Here is a 22165-nt window from a genome sequence, read left to right as displayed (position 1 = left end):
AATCCTCATGTAACTTATCCCACTGAAATTCAATGGGATACTCAAAGGACAAAGTTTCTCAGGTCCTCACACAGAAGAACATGACCTTGATGTTCCACAATGACAATAAATGCCAGAAAACAATCACCTTGCAAACAAGGTGGAATTAGGATTCTCAGTGCAGAGGGCAACTCACTCATTAATGGCTAGACTTCTGAATGGCCAGCTTTACCTCCTTTGGGTAATTATCATTTAAGTCTGCCTGAAAAGATATTACAGGAGAAATACATCTATATAAACAATCACAAATTATTAACAGAGCAATAACTCTGTATTGAATAGCCATATATTTTGGTTTACCAGAAATTTAATTCTGATAATAGATATTTAGTATTTACCTAAATACAGTATTTCTTCAGTAGAAGACTCTGCGACACATCTGATAAAGCCATTAAACAATAAATAAATTAAATTAAATGCACATGAAGTTTTAAAGATTTGCTGAACTTAAAGCATAAATCATTAGGGCTGAATAAGAAATGCAAGAATTGCCATAACGGCTCGTGGTAATAGCTACTGTCCTTTTTGACAAAGGCCACTATCAAATACGTCAAAGGGAGATCAGAGAAACATATGCAGTCTGGAAAATTACAGAAAATTGCCCATAGACTTTCCTTAGTCACATTAGTGACGACTAGCCGATGCCCTGAAGAATTTAACCATCTCGTTCCTGTTTCTGTAAAAACACGGGCCTTGCTACAAGATTACCTTTATTCAGATTCTTCTCATCCCTCTCTGTATAAACAAGAACAGTTGCTTCTCCATGGTTATTCAAATTCTTCCATATCCAATCACTTCCACTGCCTTTCTCTGGGTCTATTATTGCCCTTTCTTTTACGTAAAAGTTACCTGAACTTGATTTCAAGGGAACAAGTACTATTCATTCATGGAAGAGTACAGCATTTTAAAAAGGCTGCTTCTGTTCTCTGGCAACATTATCTGCACATCTTTAAACTATTCTTTTTTGAGCACTCATGCACGGTGAGAAGGATTATTCCACATGCTGCCACTTGAACACATGGGCCTTTCACCCAAATAATTACCATTTGTTTAGAATATGCATGGCTAGCTCAAATGATTCCTTCTCTTGCGCATTTGTCAACAAAAAACTTCAGCTTTATTAGGTCCTTCTAATTTTTCAGGACAAAGGACGAGAGTAGCAACCTGAACTGAAGATGAGGCTTGTCGTAACACAAGGAACTGTATTTTGTTCCTCTTCCTACAGCTACTGGTCCTTGAGCTGTGCAAAAATCTTATCAGATTGGCAATCTGGTTGCTGTTGTAACCAATACATCAAATACAAATCCCTGAGATCATTAGCATTCAGTGACCTTAACTCACAGAACAATCTTACTTGCACAGTCAAATTGAATCCTCTTGCTACCTTATTCATGAACACCTTATTCACAAGCACATCTTTGCTACAGAATTCCTTAGAAAAATTGATCGCTGACCCATCACCCCTGCTTCCAGCGGGAAAGAATATTACAAAACTAATTTAATCAATAGACTTCTAGCCTAAATACTTTGTCAGTCAAAGAAACAATCTAAATGGTTGAAAAAAATTTTAATAAGGAGGCTTTATTCCTTAAAATTTAAGTGTATTCTGACAGGCCACTGATATGTAAATCAGAATCTGGCATTTCAGTACAAACTGAGATTATATTTAAGGAATAGAACAAGTTAAAGAGTTTTCTTATCAAGGAAACAGTGTTTCTCCTAAAGTATATCTTGATAAGTATTTCCACTGTTAAAACAGTTGGAAAACTGCAAAAGATGTATTGCACTTTAAGGTCTTTCTCCTAATATGACAATTATTTGTGATTAGCGTAGCTCATATTGACATGTTACAAGTTTTCTATCAGAAGGTATTATACAAGAATACAGTAAACACTGGAATAATACAAGTTGACAAAGATGTATAAAAAAAACCAAAGCTATCTTGTTGCCTAAAAAGAGAGCTAAATTAAGCCTCTTAATAAAAGACACTCCACAATGTAGAATGCACATAGTAAATTACTTTTACCTTCAGGTCTTGACCTAAATGCCTCTACGAAACCTTTAAAGAAACTAACCACACTTTTGCCAAATGCAATGCTTTCAACTGACACAGATGCATTTAAATAAGGGTAATTTAGTTTGGGGAGCACTGCTCCACAAACAGACATCTCCAGGGAGGTTACTGTGCTCATTTCACCTATATCAACTAAAAAGAAAAAAAGTAACTGTAGGCACCATTGCAGATATTACTGAAGACTTTCATCTAATGCACAGCTGTAATCAAAAGAGCAAGTAACCCATCAGTATGCATACAGAATGGGATTCAGCCAAACATAAAATAGGGTATCTTTAGATTAATCAGCACCCACCAGGAATAGCATGATTTATATAGTCTATTCATCTCAAAAAGGACACTGCGGAGAAAAAAAATAAAATAAAATACTGTTACAAGCAGAAGAAGGGAAGAACGGAGTAACTCACCTTTTAAAAGGAAGAAAATACATCAGGGAAATTCAATTAAATCAAAAGACAGAAAGTGAGTACTGATGAATGAGTATTTTTTCCATGTAACTAGTAATATGTGGGACTCATTGGAACACAAAGGTATCAAAGCCAAAAAGGTAACTAGGAATAAATGAGAGACTTGACATGTCACAAGAATACACTGAGCAATGACAGAAAATGTTTAAAAAAAAGTTCCAAGATAATTAAGACTTTAATTCTGTTTAGGGTTAAGTGGACACTATTTTTAGCAGTCCCACATCTGCCCATTAAAATGGAATCTCTTGCATCATCACCATAGATATGTGGTCTCTCCATTACATAATAAAATTGAAAACATGCTAAATGTCACCTACAAAATTATTGTTCTTAAATTGTTGATTGTTCTCAGAAGGGGAGTATGCTGAAGTCTACGACAGCCCTCCAAAAGAGTGGAATATTTCTGCCTCCTATCATACTGAACGCAGTCATATGATGCCAGTATTTTGAGCAATATTCTTTGATTTTTTTTTCTCCTCCATCCACATCCCATTTTTTCTTATCTTGGATTCATGTGTGGCAAGACGACCACTTTTTTCTCCTAATACATTTGGAATCTCCTTCATTAAAAAGGCTTTCCATAGTTACAGATATACAAACAACAATACACAGCTAGGTATTAAGTATTTCAAGGAAAGTTAAAAAAAAGTATTTTAAAAAAAGATATCATTGCAAAGTAATTCTCAGATCAAAGCACATAAAAAACTGCAATGAAATACGGCATATGAAAAGTTGAAGCATCTTAGTACAGAACATATTCTTCTATTAGATTACTTCACATCTGATCTGTTTCTTCACAATCTTTAATCACAAAAAGTAAGTCAAACTAATTCTTAAAACTTTTACTTATACCATGGAATTTTAGAAAAATCAAATTGGTTATACCATGTAATGAATTCATCATCCTTCAAAAAGAAGTATTTTGGATAGATTTAAACAGACTATTTGCACAGGTTGAAACAGACTGCAAAGGTTCACAAGTGTTTGTGTGCAAATAATAACAGCCAAATAACAACCGCTTATATAATTGAGAAACTTTGGATTACGTTATTTCAGTTTCGCTCTACAGAAATTTGAACAGTTCAGTTAGATTCCCACAGCAAAAATCATAGCACAATTCTTTAATCATAGCTAAGGAAATTGCCTTATTACAGTTCTCTTGCTCACTAATTTTCACAGGATATGCTTCAAGGGAAAAATGCTAATCTGAAAAACTCAAATTTCTGACCAGGAATGTACTTCTACTACACTTACAGGAATGGATATTATAACAACTAAAATGAACTAGGTGAAGAAACTATTTTTCACATTCATTTATTCTCTGTTGATGTTCTCCGTATCTGATATATAGCCACATTGCAGAATTTCATCAGTTCCACTGCAACCAGAGATACCAACTTTCATGAGTCATCTGGGCAGAGGTCCACTTTAAGCTCACAAAAAGTCAGAGATAACAAATAATATCTATACCAATTCACACAATTATTATTCTAAGGGGGAAAAAAAACTCAGCTATGACTATGTAATGTGAGCATATCAGTTTGTGACACAAGTTGCTGTAAACAAAGTGTTTGGAAATTAATATTAAAAAAATTTCTGACGCTTTATCTAATAAAAACATTGCCATTGTAAAACTGCAAGCACTGCAAATGAGTTATTGATTTCAAAGTACAATTTAGACTGTATATAACTCATACATTTAACAATATAGAAACAGTTTAGCAGCATATCCAAGAAAGGGGAGATAAAAATAGAAAAAAAGGAACAGGCAAATGCTAAATCAAGAAAAAATATATACATTTTTTATATAAAGACCTTAGTAAGTGCTCTGGTCCTGCTCCTTACTCAAAGCAGGGCTAACACTAAGCCTAGCTGCTCTGGGCATTGGACAGTCAAGTCCTGAATCACCAAGACTGGAAATCCCACCACCTCTCCTGTTTTAGTGTTTAACCATCCTCAGAGGGGAAATAATATTGTTTCCCCTAATATTTAACTGGAACTTCCCCTACTATTGCTTGTCTTTATCATCTTTAATCCTTTCACTAACTACATCTGGGAAGAATCCAGTTTCATCTCCTCTACAACCACGCATTAGGTAGCTAAAGACACTAAGTAGTTCCCTCCTTAGCCTCCTCTTCTCCAGGGAAAACAAACCCAGCTCTCGCAGCCTCTTCTCATACATACTGTGTGTCAATATAAATATTTCAATTCTGCAACTTCAAAGCACTCCATGAGTTAGTCAGCAGGCAATGGTATCACACCACGGAACTCAAGCTAAACTAAACTAAACCCAAATACTCAAAACAACAAGCTTCTGAGACACCTAACTGTACAATCTAATATTACTAAAACCAAAAGAGAAAATGTCACATAACAAAACACTTGCATCACAATGACCAAAAAAAAAAAAAACTAAGAATATATCCTTTATTAAATAACACAGAATGGGGAAAAAACAGTATTTTAAATATGTTAAAAACAGTATTTTAAATATGTTAGAGAACTCCTTTTGAGCTCAAGGATTATATAGAGGCCTTTCAGTAGCAATGTCAGCACTTAAGAGAAAACAGGAACTCATGAAGAACTCATCTAGATACTGACATGAAGGTGAGTTAGTAGTTCAAGGATGTCCATGTAGCCAGCATTGTCCAGTGCAAAATGAAATAACCAGGCCAAAGAAATTTTGTATTGCTTACTCAGAAGTATTAGACCATTGAGGTAAGAAATAATAATCCTTCTCTGTGTAGCAGAGTGTACTAAGCCTGAACTTCTGCATTCAGCAGTAAGCAGCACATTATCAAAAAGCTATTGAGAACAGGATTTAATCCAAATAAAAAGAAACAACAACAACAAAAAAAAAAACTCAGCACATGACAAAGAGGCACAGAGCTAAAGAGTGGAAATCATAATATTATAGTGTGTAAGTGTTCCAATAAGGTGACCAACGACAAAAATAAATTCACTTGGTATACAGAAGTACAAAAAAATAAGAGAGAATTAAGAAAAATAATTAGGCTAAAGTTTAGGGGAAAAGTCAGTGAAAAACAGAACTTCCAAAAAGAATTCACAGTACCTAAGTACAGATAAAATAGCAAGAAGTTTAGTTTAAGTAAAAATTTAGCAGCAACAGTAGGTAGTGAGGATATTTTTCCTAACTTAGAAGACTCAACTTCTGAATCAGTTAAAAAAAATCTCAGGATGTTTTGAAGCAATTTATAAAAAACAAAGACATTATTTTAAATGCAGTTAAATGACCAAAAGTACATGCTAAGAACAAAACTAGAAAGATAGTTTACTGTCCATCTATATCATTTTTCATATCAGTTCCTTCCTGGATTATTTAAGCTCTGAGTACAAAATTTTTAATCTCATTTTATAAAAGTTTTCACAATTCCATATTGTGAAATATTTTCCACTGTAGATGCAGAAACCTAGTCATTAGAGTGAACACAACAAATTCTCCCCAAGACCAAATAGACCTTTTTGTTAATAAAATACTTTTGAAAATGACACGGTAGCCAATGATATACAGTGATGGCAACACCTGCTACTTACATTTGACTAACCAGAGACTACACAAAAGGAGAACTGCAGGCAAGTCAGAATGCTGGTTCCAACCTGTGTGCTAGGAGACACTTGTTTTCTACTTCTGATTACTGATAACAGCTATAAAATAAGGTTTTTAAAGCATAACTAAAGGCATATTAAAAAGCACTAAACTAAAAGAGCGAGGAAAGTTATCAAGCAATGGAGAAAGAGGCAAAAAGCCGAAGCAATGGCTTAAAAAAAAAAAAAAAAAAAAAAGCATGTCTGAGAGTATTAAAAAATACATTGATAAATGAATGTTTCTTCACAAGATAAAGTCTTTTGTGAAATCAGCACTAGTATTGCGTCTAATAAATGTAATGCAGTTGTCCAAGTGCAGATTTTGTAACTTTTAAGCAAAAGACAAGCCTGTCATGAAATTTGTTTCCTGTGACTTTATTCCTTATGTCACTAAAATTATAAGGCACTAACACAGATTAATTTTTGCACACAAAATAACTTTAAGATTAATACAGAAGATAAACATTTTTCTGATCAAGAAAAACAATTCTACTGGATTTCACATCCATTAAGTCATTAGAAATTAAGTTTAAAGATTTCTTTTTAAACTAAAGTAAAAATTAAGGGAGCATGTGTGTATAAAAAATACATACATGCATAGTATGTGTGGTAGATACAGTAAGATGACTTGTTATTTCTTTTTCTTTTGTTTAATTAGTTACTAAAGCAGCTATAACATAGGATCATGGAATTGGTTTAAATCCAAGTTAAATACTTTACTTCGTTATAGGAAAGCTCTGGATTTTTAGAAGTATCTCATGTGCTTGTGATACAACAGTTTTATTCTTTGCCACTTTTCACATTCCAACACTAGCATCATCAAGCGTATCAAAACAGGTACAGTAAAAACTTCAGCAAGAAAATCTCTGGCCAATTTCTGACTGACTGCGTTATCAGTCATTCTACATTATGCATGTCACTGTCCATTTGACTCTTGGCACATTTAGAACATTTCCCTTCATTCTGCACCTCAGCACATCACAGCAGAGTCTGAGAAACATTGCCTTCAACACAAGAAGCATCATGAAAGTAATTCTATATTTCTGTGGAGGCAGATTTCCCAAGGAAGTCAAAAATCCAAAATGCAAACTTACCTTCCATAATTTCATTAAAGTATAACAATTCCTATTCTTTTTTCCTCCTAGTATTCCCTTCTCTGGGTCTAACTGTTCAGCAACATCCTCAAGCAATAAGTTGAAAACCCTGTTTAAATATATCTGGATGAACACTCTGATTCAGCCCTTAGTTTTTTCATATCCTTCAAGAGTTAAAAGCCCTTAACTCTATTATCACTGAATGTGATTACTTTAACTAGCATACATGACTGCTTTTACTTTTCTTTGTAGGACTTTAAACTGTTAGGTGTCTGAACAATCGCACAATCCAGAAGTTAACATATTTATACAGTATTTATTCACTTCCTAACTGGATAAAACTAGCAAAACCTTCTCAAATATAGATATATCATCATTTTTATATTGTTCTTTTAAAACACTTCCTGCTCTCTAGTTATAGTTGCACTTCAAAATCAGATTAACTTTCCATAGTTAACTAATGCCTATACTTCAACTGCAGACACAATAGCTAGAACCAATGTTGATTTGTTCAAAAAGTTCCCTTGCAAAAGTTACTATTCAGTATTTTATTTCAAAAAATCCAAAATCTATTATGCTGTAAGTCTCTTCATGTTAGTTAATAAAAGCATAGTTGCTGTGAAAATATTACCTATCTATCTCCTGTATCAGAAAAAGAATTAAAACCAGTGCCCTAGACACAACAGTTCACAGGAAGTATGATGCCAGCAAGTTTTACAGTTTACTAAGTTTTTAAAAGGATCATTAATCACAGATTTCAGACACTAAAACCTAATAACCATATGCAGAAACAAACATACTACTCTCTCTCCTTTTAGAGAGATAAGTGTAGCAAACTCTTAAGACAGCAACAGCTAAAATTAGCCAAAGGTAATTCTTTTTAATCCACTTTACTCTCTCTGATTTTACAGAATTTCATTAGGGGTAGTATTTTCACTTTCATTGTTAGACTGCATCAACTAAGATATTTTGAGGCAAGCAGAGAACTCAGTGCAAAGTGCTTCTGCTTTAAAATGACTTCCATACTCACTTACGCATTAAGTCTTCAGTACACGTACCATCCCTTTCATCTAACCAGTAACTTAGGTTTAGTACAACATGATCAAGGAACAATAAAAAGTAAAAAGCAGAGTGAGTTTACTTGAATTCATTTAGTTCTATTCCAAATCCATCTCAGTGGGTAAGTGGTGTCCAAAGAAACGGTAGCCGATCCATGCATTCTTTTCTATGTTACTGCCACAGAAGGTAACACGTTTTACCATATACAGACAGAGGAAACAAACGTCTTTGTCCCTGCACCTTCTTTTCTTTTTCCAAAAATAGAAAAGATTAACTTTCTGTGAATTTCAGAACGCTGTTACAGAGATTTTTCATCCTTAATAACTAGAGACAAAACAAAATTTACAATCATCGCGTGACAGTCTAGATTAATTTAGGTTATATTATTACATTAAATCACCACATGACCAAGCATATTAGAAAGATGCTGGTTGCTGTCTCTCCGTATTTATTTTAGATCTATCAAGCAGAAAGACATTATCCCTACAGCAAGCGTTTTGCTCCTTCAGAATTCAAGATCAATCCAAGAAGCTCCTGAAATGCGGGAGCGAACACACCTAACCTACCAAAGCGGTCACAGCAAACATGCTTTAATTATTAGTATTCAGTGTAACGTAGTACCCACTGTGGAGGACCATTCTTTTCCCCTTCGAATGAATTAAAACCGAATAAAACGCGAACACGAGCGGGGCGAGGGACGATTATCACCGCGCTGCGGAGACGCGCCTCGGGGGCTCCCCGCCGAGCGCGGACCCCACCCGCACTCGCCCCGTCACCGAGCCGGCTCCGGGCTCCGGGCTCGCTGCGTGCCCCCCGCTCCCCCCCGAGAGCCGCCAGCCCGCAGCGCCCGCCGCCGCGGCTCAGCTGCTCCGCTGCCGGGATGCCCGTGAAGGTGTCCGGGCGCGCAGCACGGCGGCGGGCGCGCCGGGCAGCCGAGGCGCCGCAGCCCGGGGCGGCCGTTAACGGCCGCTAACGGCCGCGGCAGAGCCCGCGCCGCGCGGAGCGCCACGCGCCGCGCCAGCCCCGCGCAGGGCGGACGGAGACGCACGCACACAGGGGCGGGCGGGCCAGAGCCCGAAGCTGCGGACGGAGCCGCGGACGGCCAAGGGCAGGCACGGGCGCAAGGACGCGGCGGGGGGCGAGGCGCCGGGGCGGCGGCAGCGCCGGCGGGGGCCGCGGGAGGCGCCCTCGCCGGGCCCGGCGCGCCCCTTACCTGGCAGGAGGTGCCGGTGACCCCCGGGGGGCAGGCACAGCGGTAGGCGGCCCGCGGCGGAGGCAGGGGCGGCTGGGGGCGGCGGGGCGCGGCGGGGCCCCGCGCCGGCACGGCAGAGCAGGTGCCGTTGTTGCGGCAGGGCTGGCTGAGGCAGGGGTCCTCGCCGGGGGGCGCGGCGCTTGCCGGCCCGGGGAAGCAGGCGCGGCGCTGGGCCAGCGCGAGCAGCAGCAGGAGGAGCGGGAGCGGGGCGGCTCGGGGCATGGCGGCGAGGCGAGGCGCGGCGCCCGGGTCTCGGTGCCGCTCCGCTGCGGACACCGGCGGCGAGGAAAGGACGAGACGGAGGCAGCGCCTCCCCGGCTGCGCCCTGCCCCCGTTGCCCGGGCAACGCGCGGGCGGGGCCGCGGCGGGGCGGGGCCGCGCTGCCGCCCGCCTCGCGCCCGGCCGGAGCGGGCGGGGCGGGGCGGGGCCGAGCGGCGGCCGTTGGGGCGCGCGCTCGCGCCGAGGTGCCGCGCCCCGAGCGGCTGCGGCCGCTGCCGCCGATTCCGTCGCCGGGGCGAGCAGGGAAAGCGGCGGGCGGTGAGGAGGAGGCCGCGGGCGCAGGCGGCCCTGCCCGGCGCCGCGGGAGGGAGGGGGAAGCGGCACCCGCACGGGCCGCGAACCGCGCGGTGTACTGGGCACGCGCTCTGAAACCGCGGCGGTGCGGCCCTGACACGCCTCGTAGACGTTCCTGACGTCTCCGTGCCCTCAGTTTGGGGACGGATGTGAAGGATAATGTGAGAGCACTCAGCGTCTCGGGGCGCGCCCAGACTGAGCTCTGCCCTGGCTTGGGCAAACGGCCTGGAAAAAAGGAAAATCATTCCCTGAGAGGACTTACTGTTTGCCTTTTATTTACTCTTTTGGAAGTGTTATTTGTTGATAATTAGTATAGCTTTCAATTAAGACCAAAGTGTAAGCAGACAGAATAGCAGTTGATTCCATCAGTTCTCATATGGGAAAAAAAAAAAAAAAAAAAAAAAAAAAAAAAAAACACTATAGATACTGGACTTCCATTTTAAGAATGGATTTCCATTTTTCCTATTAAGATTTTCCGCGGCTGACTTTTAAAAATCGATTTGTGTTTTGCTAAGCATTTTGACTTTTTTTTTTTACTGCCTTCGGTTAGAGCTAAGATACATAGTCTCTACATCGCACAGCAGACAGCAGGAAGGTAATCCACACTCTCTGACCTTTTTATTCATTTGCTACTACGAAAGTGAGGTATTTAAATCTATAGTAATTAACGACTTCTTCGCAAATCTCTATCACAAGATTAAAGGAGAATGATAATATTGCTGAAAGCAATGTGTTACACTTTTCATAAATCTTTGCACTTCTCATACAAATAAGACTGAAACCTGCATCATCAGTAGATATAATCGGTGATGCTAATTGAATTGAACTGAAAATTCATCTGGATTTTAACAGCCTGAATACAATACTAGATCCCCACATTCAAGCTGAAATTAACTGTCATTGCTTTTCCATTACCTCACAAGTCTCTTTTTACCTTCCATACTGTCAAAGTTTTATATTCTGTGCCACACTAGCTCCCTCTGCTGGTTTTGTTCTCTACTGTTTTCCTAATTCTGGTTTCACAGTTTACTCAGATAGATCTGATTAATTTCCCTCATTCCTAGATAACACTGGGTTCGGATGTTTACCGTAGGCACTGTAGTAACACAATTAAAAAATAATCTTAAACACATTTACTCGAATGAAGTTGCTTCTCTATTTTACAGCTGTCCACTCCTTAAGGTTACTTTTTCTGTTAGTGTTTGTTCATTAGAGCCCTTCACATGTTAAGACAGAAAAATTGCTGTAGTTATTTGACTAGTTCATCTTCTTGTTTTCTTTGCTGATCGTTATCAACTGCTATTTCTCAGGAAAAAAAACAGGCACTTGGAAGGAAATCTTCCAATTTGAACTGGAGTACTACTTACTATTTCTTTAAGTATTTTTTTCCCAAATAGTTTTATAACCATCTTACACCATAAAAACCATATTCTTAGTAATTTGCTAAGCTTATTCGTAAGAATGTCGTGGAAGCAATGCCAAAGGCCTTGCCAGGGTCAGGTTATATATGATAACGATCTGTTACTTCTGTCCCATTCACAGGATCTATCACCCTTCTCCTACAAGAAAATAATTTGATTTGACATGATTTGTTCTTGATAGGTCCGTAGGATCTTCTACGTACTCAGAAATAACCTGCTTTTATATATAGTTTTTTCTATCTATATAATGCTTTTATATATATACATATATGTGTATATGTATGTATTTATATATACACACACATATATAATACTATATATATATCTTTTATATATGTAAAAGTATTTTGTGGCATTTGATGTTAAAGTACCTGGTCTGTAATTCTCTGTTCTCCTTTTCAATATAAACGTTCAGTATAAAAGTTGACAAAGATAGTTGTTAATGGCTAGTTTCAGCTAGTTCTTTAGATGTATTCGTCAGACCCAGCCACTCTGAGAATATAGCCTCCTCTCAAGCCTACTCTTTCTTTTTGCTCAAGTTCTCCTGGCTCATAATGTGTTAAGCAGCTGACTGACCTTTGTAAAGTACAAGATGCCTGGATAGATTAGATGCCCCTATTTTTAATTGTTCTTTGTAACCCCACACCCTTAAGGGTTCAGTAATCCTGACGGAATTTTGATCCATATCTGAGGCATTTAGGGATTATGACTGTGTATAAGTAATTATTGAAAAGGTGATTTCAAGACAGCTTTATCAAATAATGAATTCTGTTGACGTAATAACGTGATACTTGCAGAGATGAACAACTTTAAAAATAATCCAGTCAACCAGTACAACTAACAGAGCTGGACATAACATGATATTTTGAGTCTAAGGGGTCATAACTATGCCACATGAGTTTCTTTCACATTTTACAGTACATATAAGCGATGTTTGCATTGTAAATGCCCCTTTCATAAGTAAATGATTATTGTACAGCACAAAGTATTTATACTTACTTAATTAGCTAGTGACTTTCCAAAATGCTGTATTTTTTATACATATTAACTTTCCAATATGTACAATTTAAATAATTTTGAGTCAGCTTTTCCCAGACAAAGTACTGATCTCTGTACTCAACAAGGAGTCAAGTTGTCTGTCTTCATTTATACTTGCTATAAGTTATTAGTGTGGTTTAGATAAGCTACATTATAGATTAACTATTTACTTTGATGGAGGGAGTTTTATAGATGAGTGAATTACTGTTTTGAGCCTTTCTGAGCAGTATCTGAACTCTTACTCTTTTCTGTATCATGTTCTGGGTCAGACTGCAATTGTATTTTTATGGTGTTGGCTCACAGAGTGCAGACCTGACATTTTTCTCATCTCTTGTGCAACTTGTGCCTACTTCAAAGCACTTCAGGAAGTTTCACTTCCAATCTACCAAAAGAGCGGGCTTTTAATTTAATCTGAGAAATTTTAAAATGGTCCTATTCATGCAACTGCAGTCAGATTTCCAAAATTGCCCATCACAATCCCAGTCTAGTATCTAATAAGTGTCAAAGTTAAATCTGCTTGCAAACCTGTTCCTGTTCCTATTTTACCACAGTCACTGGAACTATTTGTGTGTGTGTGTGTGTGTTTCACAAAGCTTAAAATACGTTTATTCAGAATATTCTTTATATGTATTTTTTTGTGTGTTTGTAGTTTCTATTGAGGAACATTATATTAATGTAACTGTTGAAATGATTTGTGCCTCAATTTATCAAGTACTGAAGCAAATACTTTAAAATGTACTTCAGTACTTTGATAAATCCTCCTCATCACCATTCACTGAGATGGAGAAGTGCTATTATCCACTGTTACAGATCTGACTTCAACACAGATCCTAAGCTGTTTGGATACATAACTCCCTTGGAGCGAGTTGGATCCTTGCCTAACATCCTACAAGAAGACAGCAGTAAGTAGAAAACTCATCCTAAGTTTCTAGATTACTGACTTAAGGAACGCTAAAGCTTGTCATGGAAAGCATAATCAAATCCTAAATTCAGTGAAAATTAAGAATAAACATGGTTTATACACTACTTCGTGAGAAACAATGAAGCCAGTATCACATGCACTTACACTGAAATATGGGGCATTGCATTGCTTTATTTTCTAATACTTGTTCCATGATCTTGGACAAGATCAACATTTTCAGCCTCAGGCACAACACACATCATTTGCTGCATTATTACCCTTGTTCTGCTCGGTACTGTGTAATATATATGTTATTAATATTAACTGAAAGTTATGGGAAAGGAGACTAGAGTTTCAAGATATTAGAGCCATCTGAAAAGGGAACAGATGTTCTATGTAGCCAGTGGTTGGAGTTATTGACAGCCTGTTATATATTGTATCCAATGTTTCTTACAGCCTTTTGAAAAGGGAATAGTATTTTGAGATCATCTGGGGACAATTTTCATTAGGCCTCTTTCATAAATCAAAGACTCTCCCTCAGTTACTTTATGTCAATATTATAACATACGCATAATTTGCAGCATCTTTATAAGAGGAATACAGTCTTTATTTAAGGACAGCAAGCAGTGAAGACTAGTATATTTTCCTCAAGAATGTAAATCTTAGTTTTAATCTGAATATGTCTACTTTCATCAGTCATCTATTGAATCTTGTTTTCATTTTCTCTAACAGATTAAAGAGCCATCTGCTATCAGAATAATTTTCTCTATGTAGCATTTTTACTGCTTTAGGTCATTCTGCATTGTGATCAAACCATCTGTTAACCTGCTTTTAGATGAACTAAACTTTTGGTCACAGTACTTATCAAGCTTTATGCACTATAGGCTACATATAATCAGTCCAAATACATTTTATTTATGCATTTATCTCCAATTAACAATTCTGTTCCTGATGAAACAGGCATCATTTTTAGCTTACTGTGGGCCTCTAAAAGCTGTGAGGCCAAAGTTTATACATGTTTTTCCTTATACCATAAAATTTTCAGAAAATAAATGCCAGCCTATGTAACTGTCACATACACATAGGTTGCAGGAAACAATTAGCTGTAAGACCTGATGTGAAATTTATTATTACTGCAAATAGAAATAGAGATTCTTACTTGCTTTCACTATTCATAGCAGAGTATGTACTATATGATAGGTGTTTATTAGGCCACCTGCAGCATTACATAAGAATGGCTGTATAAGTTTGGCCCTAAATATCTTTTGGGACTTGAGCACCCAATGTATAGATATGTCATCTGTGTGTAAAAATCCTTCAGTCTTTGAGATCGCCAAACAGAAAGTGATCTAGAGCATATCGTACCTCAATAAAAAAAACATAGGGAGTGGCTTGAATATGCCAGCCTGATTTCTTCTATCAGCTAGTAGATCCTATCACACTAGCAGGTGGAATTACTCCATTTACTCTTGATTCTGGATGAAGATATTATATATTAACATTTTATGTTTCTGAAAACAGCAGCAGAAACATAATGAAAATCTACAGTACCAAAAACATCTTATTTACATCTTCATGGCATACACACAAAACATTTTTTGTATTAATACATCAATGACAACTATTCATACAATCCTATTTTCTAGTATAAAAACACGGCAAGAGCAAATAAACATTTTTTTCTTGATGTCTTCCTGCCTTGCTTCATAAATGGCTATAAAGTTCATGCTCTTACATGGTTTAACAAGTCAGTAATTCAAAATAGGAAAAGTAGAATCATTCATTTATATTCCATTTTCTGCTTTACCTCTCCTTTTTTTATTTAAAATGTAATGTCTATAAACAAGGAAAAATGTATACTTAAAGGGTTCTCCAAAGTACAGCCACATATTTAGATATCTAGTGGATGATGTTTTGTTCAAGTAATGAGAAGTCTTAAGTAATAAAAACTTGGCATGCCATCTTATAGATACATGTCTGTAATGACATTAATATCTAGTGCATACGCTTCTCGTGTGCTACAGAATTACAAATGACCTTTATCAGTCGGTCAAGGTTTTCCAAACTTCAGCAAGTCAGGTTTTTCCACTAGGTGGTACTTCTGTAAATAAAGCTTCTGCTTTTGGCAAAGCTGCTCGTTGTTTTTCCAAAAGATAGTGTCAAGGTGTTGATCGTGTACTTTAAAGCAAACTCCTCCTTTATTCCATGATTATCAATTATACAAAAAAGCTGGCTTAGGTATGAAAAAATGGAGGAACAGAGATACTGACATTAGGAAGTTTACTGAAGATTTTAAAGAAAGATACATAAACTCTTAAGTTTTATATTTCTGCAGTTACAATGCTGCTATGCCTTGTAGGAACATATGAGCGCAACATTGTTTTAAGTTTAAAATTCTTAAAACCTTCTCTGTTCTGAATATGTGATTCTTATTCATGTCTGCAAATATTTGTTGGCTTTAGGTCCCTAGTTTTAAAGATATTAGGCTACAGATAAGATTATTTTAACCATAAGTTTTCAGGAAAATGGATCTGACATTTGTAACTAACTTATAACTGGAATTGTTTCTTATAAGTTTCACATGTATATATACACACACATATATATTTGTCACCAACTTGATTAAGCTGGTGTATTAGGGCAACAGATGAGGTGAAAGAGTTTTGAAGGTTTTTGATTGTTTTCTTTCCGGAAAACAGTGATTTTACTAATTCAAACTTTTAAACAAAAGTAGAATCTTAATTATAGATCCAGGATCAAATCTCATGATGCCTGGTTTTCCACTCTCATATGGATTTTTTATATTCTGCATAGTTAAAAAGACAAGATATTAAGTCCTTCTCATCACAAAAAAACATATATCAGAAATAGCAGTCTGTTACTGTTTGACAGCCTCAGGTATTTGCATGGATGCTGTAGCCCGGTCTCTGGAGAAAATGTCACCCTGTTCAGAAAACCAACAGCACAGCACATATCCCTGCTGCATACAGCCCAGCAGCAAATGGAAAACATCTAATCCTTGTTGCTCTAAAGGGGAAAGTCATGTAGTAAAACAAAGCTCCACTAAATGACAAATTAGGCAAGCTCCCTATGGTTAACTTCAATTTGCCAGTAAGTTTTATAAATGGTCTGGGCCAAGTGAAAAAAGTAATTGCACTGAGAGTAATTTTATTCTAAAAACGTTAATGGAACATGCAAATTTACTCTTTGGAAAGTGGTTTTATTGATATGGTGTAGTACAGTGTGAATATTATAGTCTAGATTTCTTAACAGACCTTGAGATATATGAACCATAATGTTAAGTGTAAAAGGCTTTGTTATATTCTGATCTTCACATTGATTCAGCAGTTTGAGAACAGATGAGTTTAAGATTGAGTCACATAGGTAGACCTCGTAAGAGAAATAACAGAAGGCAAAATGTCTTTGATACAATATTTATGTCAACACCTACTAAATAACTGAATTCTTTTTCCTATTTGAGAGTTTTCTAAAAAGCTAGAATTATTGCTAATAAAATCATTTATTCTCTTAGATAACATCAAATTGCTTTATGGTTAGGGGTTTTTTTGTTTGTTTGGTTGGTTTTTTTGTTTTCTTTTTAAAGCTCACAAAAAATCCCTGGCAGCTGGGAAGGGGCTGTAAAATGCCTGGAAGAATGATTGAGAGCCCTGCCTGGGTCATATGAATATTAAAAATCTGGCCGTCAGTAGTGTTAGGCCAAGACTGGAGTTTGGTCAGAAATAGTCTGCTCCAGCACAGAAGAGATCTATGCCCTGTATATGGTATACTATGATCTGTAAATCACTAGCATAAAAGTAGCAACTGAATGTGTTTGTGACAAGATTACTGAAAAATAAGCTATGGAAGGAGAAAAGTAGGAGACTACGACTGGGGACATTAGTTGAAACATAATGAATTTAGCAACAATAACAAGGATAACAAAAGACAGAAGTAATGCATAGCTATATAAAGTTTTTACTGTGTAGTCTGCCCATATTTTATTACTAAGACTTCCAAATATAAGTTGGAGAATTTGTTGTAAAATTGTCCATTCTGCCTACCTAATGCAGCTTCTCTTGTACATTACCTATGGTACTACTTTTGCTTTTGAAAGAGGTAAATATCGTATCTAAAAATCAATGCTATTAGGGAAGAGTCTGTACATCAGAAAGTAGCTGTCTTTAAGCGTCAGCTTTGTTAGGTCATGAAGCACGTATGTTCTTATAATACGCTGCCTTTCTAGCTTTAACACCTTTTATTGTCTTTTTACTGTTATTCCAGAAGGAAAATGTTTTTTCTCTAAAACTGCATTAATGAAGATTGCTTGCTTAATCCATAAATACCACTTAACCAAATAACCAATACAACTTGAAGGGAGGTCCTACTTGACCTCAGCTAACGGCCAGTTTCTTCCAACACCTTTCTTTAAGTTGTTATAGGCATGCATGGATCTATATCAAGTCAAATTATCAGGCATCACACAGCTATTAAAAGCAACATCAAATGTTGCTGACAGTTGTAATGTGCTTTTTCTACTTATGAATTTTTCCTTTTGAAGTTATTTAAGTTGATATAATGTAGAACAGTGCAAGACCTGAGAGATACTTCAACTACTTTTTCATTCTGTCCTTAGTAAATGCATATGGAGTTTTGATTTAAAAATCCGAAGATAGCCAGCTAATTGTAACATTGCAATGTATTTTAGTAAAACAGTTAGGTTTATCCATTTGAGTCTTGAAAACCTTCAGGGATAGAGGCAGCAGAACCTCTCTGTGGATACAAAGTGAAGGGGGATAATCCCTTCCCTTGATCTCCCAGCTGTGCTCCTTCTCAGGCAGCCCAGGATACTGTTGGCCTTCGATACTGCCAGGGCACACTGCTGACCCAGGTTCAGCTTGCTCCTGACAAGACCTTCAAGCCCTTTTAGCAGAACTGCTCTCCAGCGAGGTACTCCTCTCTTTACCTTTAATTTCTGGTCTGCTGGAAGAAGGTGATGTTTTTGGCCACTAAGTTAGAAAATCCCAGTCTTTGATTTCAGTGTTACTAAAGGTGGGATAATTTTGCAGTTAGATAACCATTATAAAGAGATTTTTTCCTCCCTTTTGAATACCATTTAGACTTCCAGTGCCCCAGAATAAGGCTTGCTGCCTTTCACATCAAAGGAATAACAAACTATGTGAAATCTTTCTGAATGATTCATAACAGTAACATCAATACTTGTCAGTAAATTAAGCATGCTTGGCCCTTAAGTGAAGATAAAAGAATATATGTATATTGCTATTTAAGAAGCATATTACAGAGGATAAAACTGTGGGAAACACTGACTTCGATAAGGAGATTAACCAAAGTCTTCATGGTTTCAGTACGCAGGAGAACGATCTGTGGGAAAAAAGTGAGGAAAAGGCTGCGGAGAAAAAGGCCCACCTCCTAGTCTAACTGTTTCTGGATCGCTGCCGTCATTGTCTGCCTGCCAAAGGGAGCTTCTCTGTATAAGATGATTTAAGAACAGAATGGCTGTAGCACCAGGTCAGACTAAGCCTATATTTAGGTTAGCCAATGGCTTGGATGGCAGCTAAAGAAAGAATCACAACATCTATGATATTTGCCCGAAGTATTCTCTCCATTTCCTGTCATCTGTGGCTCAGGAGCCTCCTAGCTTGGACAAGATTTTGGTTTAACTACATTCTGTTCCTCCCCGCTAATCTGCTTCTCACTGTAAAGCATCAGGTTGCTGTCTTCCCTGAAAGCATGGGCTTTACTTAGAAAGTTACCAAAGATCTATGAAATGTACTCTGATTCTGTCAGAAACAGTTACTAGAGACCTTCAACGTCCAACCTCATCCGCCACATGAAATAGCTACCAGAAGCCATAGGAAGAAAGGAGAACAAATGAACGGGAGGACAAGTTCCTGCAAAGGAGAAAAACGCATCCATCGTATTTAGCTACTGAATTGAATGCCACAAAACAAAATCTTACTGAATTTTGTTAGTTGTTTGCCGCAAATTCTGCTCCTAGTTTATTCTAGTAACTTTCCAAACTAGAGTGAATGTCTGGAAATTCCTTACTTTCCCTTGCTATAGGATTGCAACAGGACACTCAAGTATACAGCAGCTGTAAGTGCTCTAATAGACAGCTAATGAAATCTCAAACTTTTCTCTCCGTTTTCCTGTCAACTGTATATTGAGGAAATAGCTGTTTAGATGGAATAACTACATCATTTTTAAATACAGCCACAGCATCAACTTGTTTTGACTTAGTGTGTAAGAAAATAATCCTATTTAAGCTTACCTTTGCTAAGCAGCACCTCTTCCTTCCCATTCCCATTCTTAGAAAACCAGTGCTTGCTGTTTCACAAAATGATTTGGCAAGTAGTCATTTCCCCCTACAAGCTTTTCCATGTGGTATCTCTAATAGGGTTTCAGAGATAGCCATGTCCTGTCTACTACAGAAGTTAGATGTAGTCAAGGGAAAAAATAACAAACACGCAACATATGCACACTTTTTCTGGTTTTGTATGTTGGGTTCCCCCCATCATGTGGTGCTTATAGCTTGAACTGGACAGTTTCCCTCTTCACTATAGGAAGATGCCACGTGATTTAGGAATGCTCCCCTCCCTTTTCTTCTGAATTTGGGAGGGTTTTTTTGTTTTGTTTAAGAAAATAGGTTTGCGCAAGTTACTACCAAACTATGGCTCTATAGCTGGAGCAGCATTTTTCAGAACCTTTTTAATCTAATGCCTTGAAATACTGGATACATCTTCCCTTCCCTCTCCACTTTTTATTTATGGCTTGAGACTTCACTAGCAATCCCCAAATGCACACAGCAAAGAAAGAGACCTAAGACCTGCTTCTCCTCCACCTCCAGAGCTTGATGTCTGATCAATACATGCACTTACCAGTATCGACAATGATATATTATCCTTTAAACTTCTTCTACCTCTTCAGGCCACTGAAGCATTCCTTCTTTGAGCTAACCGCTGTTAGTCATAGACAATATAGCTAATAAATGTTTCCTATTTACTGTATAAACATGCATCTGTATTCTGCTAAAAAGCAAGTGACCAGGCAGCTTATGCCAACTGTATGGTAGGTGGAGCACTTAGGTGAGGTGACTCTTGGGGCAGCTTGACTACCTTCCACTGAGAATAGACATTAAAAAGCATAATGAGTTAGGAGAGAGACAGCAAGCAGACAGCATTTAACTGTGAAATTCCTGCAGGATTACAAGAGGACCTGCTGCACAGACACTACTCCACTATTTTACAGATTTGCATTTCTTAACTTTCCCTTCAGGCTGGATGAGCGTACAGCTTGGTTTTGTAACTAGCTCAATCACGTACTGGCTAGCATCTTTCCCTCCCTTTGGAAAACAAGCAGAGGCTTGGGGAGTGGGGGGAAGAGTCTCTGCAGTACCTTAGAGGCAGAAATTGCCCTACCTTCAATTCTCACCTCTATTAATATTCCCCAAAAGAAAGGAAATATGATTGAGTTTCAAAGCTTTTGGATCTTTCCAGAAAAAAGGACTCAAGTGTTGATCAAGCCAGAGAAGATGGAAATGGGAATGTTCATGGTCTGACTGTGAAAGCTAGGATGCTTACAGACACAGCAATAATACAGTTTCAGCAACCTGTCTTCATCCCAGGTGTTTAGGTGGAACAAACTCTAAGAACTCTACAGATGACAGACCTACCTCCAAGCAGTGGCAGGAAAAAAAAAAAGGCAGAACTGAAGTGATCCAGGCACTTGGTATTTCATCATTCCTTCTCAGGCATTTGTACTAAAGTAGAGGACAGCTCAATAAGGGAAAGCAAGTAGAAAAAAACAAATATATGCTTGAGGGAAAGAAGGCAGAATCTAGACAGCTACGTTAGGCAGGAAGTCTGCATATGAAAATTTTACTATCTGATCAAGTTTTGGCATTGGGCATATGGATTTTACACATATTTGAAACTGTTTCTTGTGCATCTTCCTACAGAAGATGAAGCACAAAAAAAAAAAAGCACTACAACATAATGAGTCATGTCAAACATGGCTGAGAGCTCAAGTTTTTATCTACAATACTTAAATGTTCCTTATACAAAAGATATCTGTATGAAACAGAACTTTAACAAAAATCACCACAAAAGTAGCAGCTATCTGTGCTTGGACAATCACCTTCTCATGAATTAACTTCTGCTGCTGCTGCTAATTCAGAAAGATACAAAACTTATCCAAATAGCAACTTATGTACACTGTTCTCTAAAACCGTGAGTTTTACCATTTTAAAAAAGCCTCTATTTTCAAACACAATATTTCATTCTGATATCAAGATACACAAAGCAGTTCAGTACCAAGTAGTCTACCTGTGTTTCTGAGGGCTAGTCGTTACCAGGCATCTGAACACACTATCTAATTCTAGTTAACTTTTCAAAGTTCCTCAGGAGGAGGAATACCTAGCATCCTGCCCTACTGCTCCCCTAGTTCTGAAGTCCTCCTAGGTATTATGTTTCTGCTTGTAGGAAAAAAACAAATTACAAGCCATGCAGACTGCTCTGCTAAAGCACTTGAAGCTGGGGAAAAAAATGCCCCCTCCCCAAAGGGTTCAATTCATTTTTCATAGAATCAGTAAGGTTGGAAGGGACCTCTGGAGATCATCTAGTCC

The 22165-nt window shown here is 38.0% G+C and overlaps 1 protein-coding gene and 1 long non-coding RNA gene across 2 annotated transcripts in view; one reads left to right on the top strand and one right to left on the bottom strand.

Moving 5' to 3' along the window:
- Nucleotides 1-9844, bottom strand: part of DNER (delta/notch like EGF repeat containing) — a 141097-nt gene extending 131253 nt beyond the window's left edge. Inside the window, exon 1 of the mRNA XM_062582515.1 lies at nt 9553-9844. Within this exon, the coding sequence (XP_062438499.1) occupies nt 9553-9813 (261 nt within the window). The 5' untranslated portion in view covers nt 9814-9844. The remainder of the gene's footprint in view (nt 1-9552) is intronic.
- Nucleotides 9845-10726: 882 nt separating this feature from the next.
- LOC134144366 (uncharacterized) lies at nt 10727-20201 on the top strand. Its single transcript, XR_009959338.1, has 3 exons — nt 10727-10759; nt 13434-13525; nt 18888-20201. It is a non-coding gene; the product is annotated as an uncharacterized LOC134144366 (long non-coding RNA).
- The last annotated feature ends 1964 nt before the right edge of the window (nt 20202-22165 follow it).

The sequence above is a fragment of the Rhea pennata genome, chromosome 9, assembly GCF_028389875.1.
Source record: "Rhea pennata isolate bPtePen1 chromosome 9, bPtePen1.pri, whole genome shotgun sequence".
Classification (NCBI taxonomy): Eukaryota; Metazoa; Chordata; class Aves; order Rheiformes; family Rheidae; genus Rhea; species Rhea pennata.
This window is presented reverse-complemented; position numbering and strand designations above follow the sequence as displayed.